Source organism: Buceros rhinoceros, unplaced genomic scaffold, assembly GCF_000710305.1.
Source record: "Buceros rhinoceros silvestris isolate BGI_N320 unplaced genomic scaffold, ASM71030v1 scaffold23664, whole genome shotgun sequence".
NCBI classification, from domain to species: Eukaryota; Metazoa; Chordata; class Aves; order Bucerotiformes; family Bucerotidae; genus Buceros; species Buceros rhinoceros.
Window position 1 is genome coordinate 3423 of NW_010406831.1, and position 2349 is coordinate 5771.

General features: G+C 63.2%; 1 protein-coding gene across 1 annotated transcript in view; it reads right to left on the reverse strand.

Annotated features, from left to right (window-relative positions):
• ALPK3 (alpha-kinase 3) overlaps window positions 1-2349 on the reverse strand; it is a gene marked incomplete at both ends in the record, with an annotated part of 12116 nt that overhangs the window by 3419 nt on the left and 6348 nt on the right. The window contains 2 exon segments of the mRNA XM_010134274.1: window positions 854-1001; window positions 1757-2349. The exon segment at window positions 1757-2349 is cut by the window's right edge and continues 39 nt beyond it. Coding sequence (XP_010132576.1) covers window positions 854-1001; window positions 1757-2349 — 741 coding nt within the window.

Genomic DNA, 2349 nt, shown 5'->3' on the forward strand with positions numbered 1-2349 from the left:
GTTCCTCCGGCCAAGGTGGCCACAGACTGGGCAGATGGATCTCCAGAAGAACCAAAGGCCTGTTTCTGCCCCCATGTGAACCAGCAAGGGGGAGGTGGGACCCTCAGCCCGAGCAGGCTCTGCTCTGGTCAGCTTGGAGGCACTGGCCACTGGGGCTTCGCTCAGGGATCTGCTGCAGGAGGTCGTTTCTGCCCCAAAGGCACCTCCTTCTGCCTGCTCGTTGTAACGGGAGCTCAGGGGACGCTCAAGGGCATCAGGCACATCCTGTCCAGCATGGATAACCTCCCCACACAAGCTCCCTTGGGCCTGAGAACAGGCTGCTCTCCATAACGCACCCAGAGACACACCCATGATGTGAGAAACCACCCCCTGTCCAAATACGCTCTCCCCGTGCCAGGGCAGCGCCACGGGACAGCAAGGGAGCGGCCAGAGCTGCTCTGTCCCCGCTGGTTCTTGCCAGTGGTGGTTGCACGGGAACGCCTGCTCGGTGCAGCGTGCAGAACGCCCGGCACAGCCGCCACCCTCGTGTGTATCAGGTGGGGCCCCAGCTCTGCAGCTCGCATCCAGCTCTCAACCTCCAAGGCAGGCGCAGAACCTTCCCGGCCCTCGCCGGAGCTCGGCCTCTCAAAGCACCAGCCCTGAGGGCTCCAGACGGAGCATCAGCAGGACAAGCTGGGCAGCAGTTCCCCAGGTGGACGGTCCTTCCCTCCCCAGCGGACTGTGCCACACGACCAGCCTCCCCCACAGCCCTGACAGAGGGGCACCTTCCCCCGGGGAGGTGCAGGGAGCTGGGTTTATCGCGTGCACCGGGGGCTATGCCTGAGGACCAGAGTGACACTGAGCTGCAGGTTACCTTCTTTCGGCTTCTGCTATGGGGATTTCGTCCTTGTACCATGTCAGCTTGGAATCGCTCAAAATGTTGAAGAACTGGCACCAAAGCTTCAGGTTCCCCGATGCGTCAGAAAACTGTTCTGCCCGGATCTTGCGGATGACCTGTGGAGCTGAGGACAGAGTGCAGAGAGCGCTGTGAGACACGAGGTGCTGGCTGCAGCCCCGCGGCCGGGCTGGCCATCCCCTGCGCCACTGCTCAGGACCTTGGTGGGGCATTGCACGCACATCCACCCAGCCTGGGGGAACACCGCCTTCCTGGGGAAGGTCTCAGGGCTCTGCTGGGATACACATGGTGGGGTGGGAGCAGCACGGACTCATTCAGCAGCACAGCACCGCAGCTCCTAGTGGGGCTTGGCCAGAGGCCACGCAGGGAAACACCATGAGGGGCTGGAGGAAACATCTACCCACTGAGGCAGGGACTCACCGGGGTCACCCTCAGGAGAGCCCTGTGAGGGCACCCCGCAAGCACTGCAGCACCGAGGCTGGGCCTTTCCTAAATTGATGCCACAAAGAATCAAATTAGCATGGACCGTGTTGGTGGGAAAGGAGTGGGCACCCCACTGGCACCCACGGGAGCGGCACGAGGCAAGAGGAGGACACGGAGACCAAGGACAGGAGGGTTATGTGATTCCTCTGGCCAGGGAAGTCCAAGCTGTGGAGCCAGCCAGCTTCAGTGCTGCGCTCCACCTCCCACGTTCGTCCACCCTCCCTGCGCCAGGAAAGCAGCCCTGGGGTGGACCTTCGGCTCTCGCGCGGCCAAAGGGCGATGCTGAAAGCTAGTCGTGTGGCCCAGGTGGCTCTCACCGGCTCGGCTGACCAGCCTCAACAAGGAGACGTGCTCCATGGGGATCACCTCTTCCCTCACCTTTGAAGGGGTTATTTGCTCTCTTGGACTCTGCTGGCTGTGCTTCCAGCTTAGCATCTTCAGGGACCTCCTGCTCGCCACCGCTGTCACCTGTGGGCTCCTCATACAGCTTAGGAACCTCCAGCGTGGCCATCTTCCTCGTGAGGGTCGGCGAGCGCTGCTCTGCGGGCGAGGACGGAGCCTGGGCAGGTGCCTGCAGCAGGGCCGCGTTCTTCCTGGACTGTCGTGGTGAAACAGCAGGACTCCTCGCGTGCCCTGGGCTCTCCGGGGTTGTCTCCTCTTCCTCCCCTGCATGCTTGGCTTTTGGCAGGTATATTTTGCGTCGGGCCCCGGACGCGAGCTCCTCCGGCGTGGCACAAGGCAGCGCTGCCAGAGGGTCCCCAGGGCTCTCCTTTTCAGGGCTTGTTGGAGGCAAATCCCAGCTATTACCAGCTGGCTGCCCTGCTGCCGCCACCGGCACGCTGCCCACCACGATGGCGGGCACAGAGAGCTCCGCAGCCCCCGGAGCAACCCGCGCGCGTCTCCTTGGTGGCACCGGCCTGGAAGCCAGCACCTCCTGGCTGGTTACCAATTCCTCGTTGATCATGCCCGTG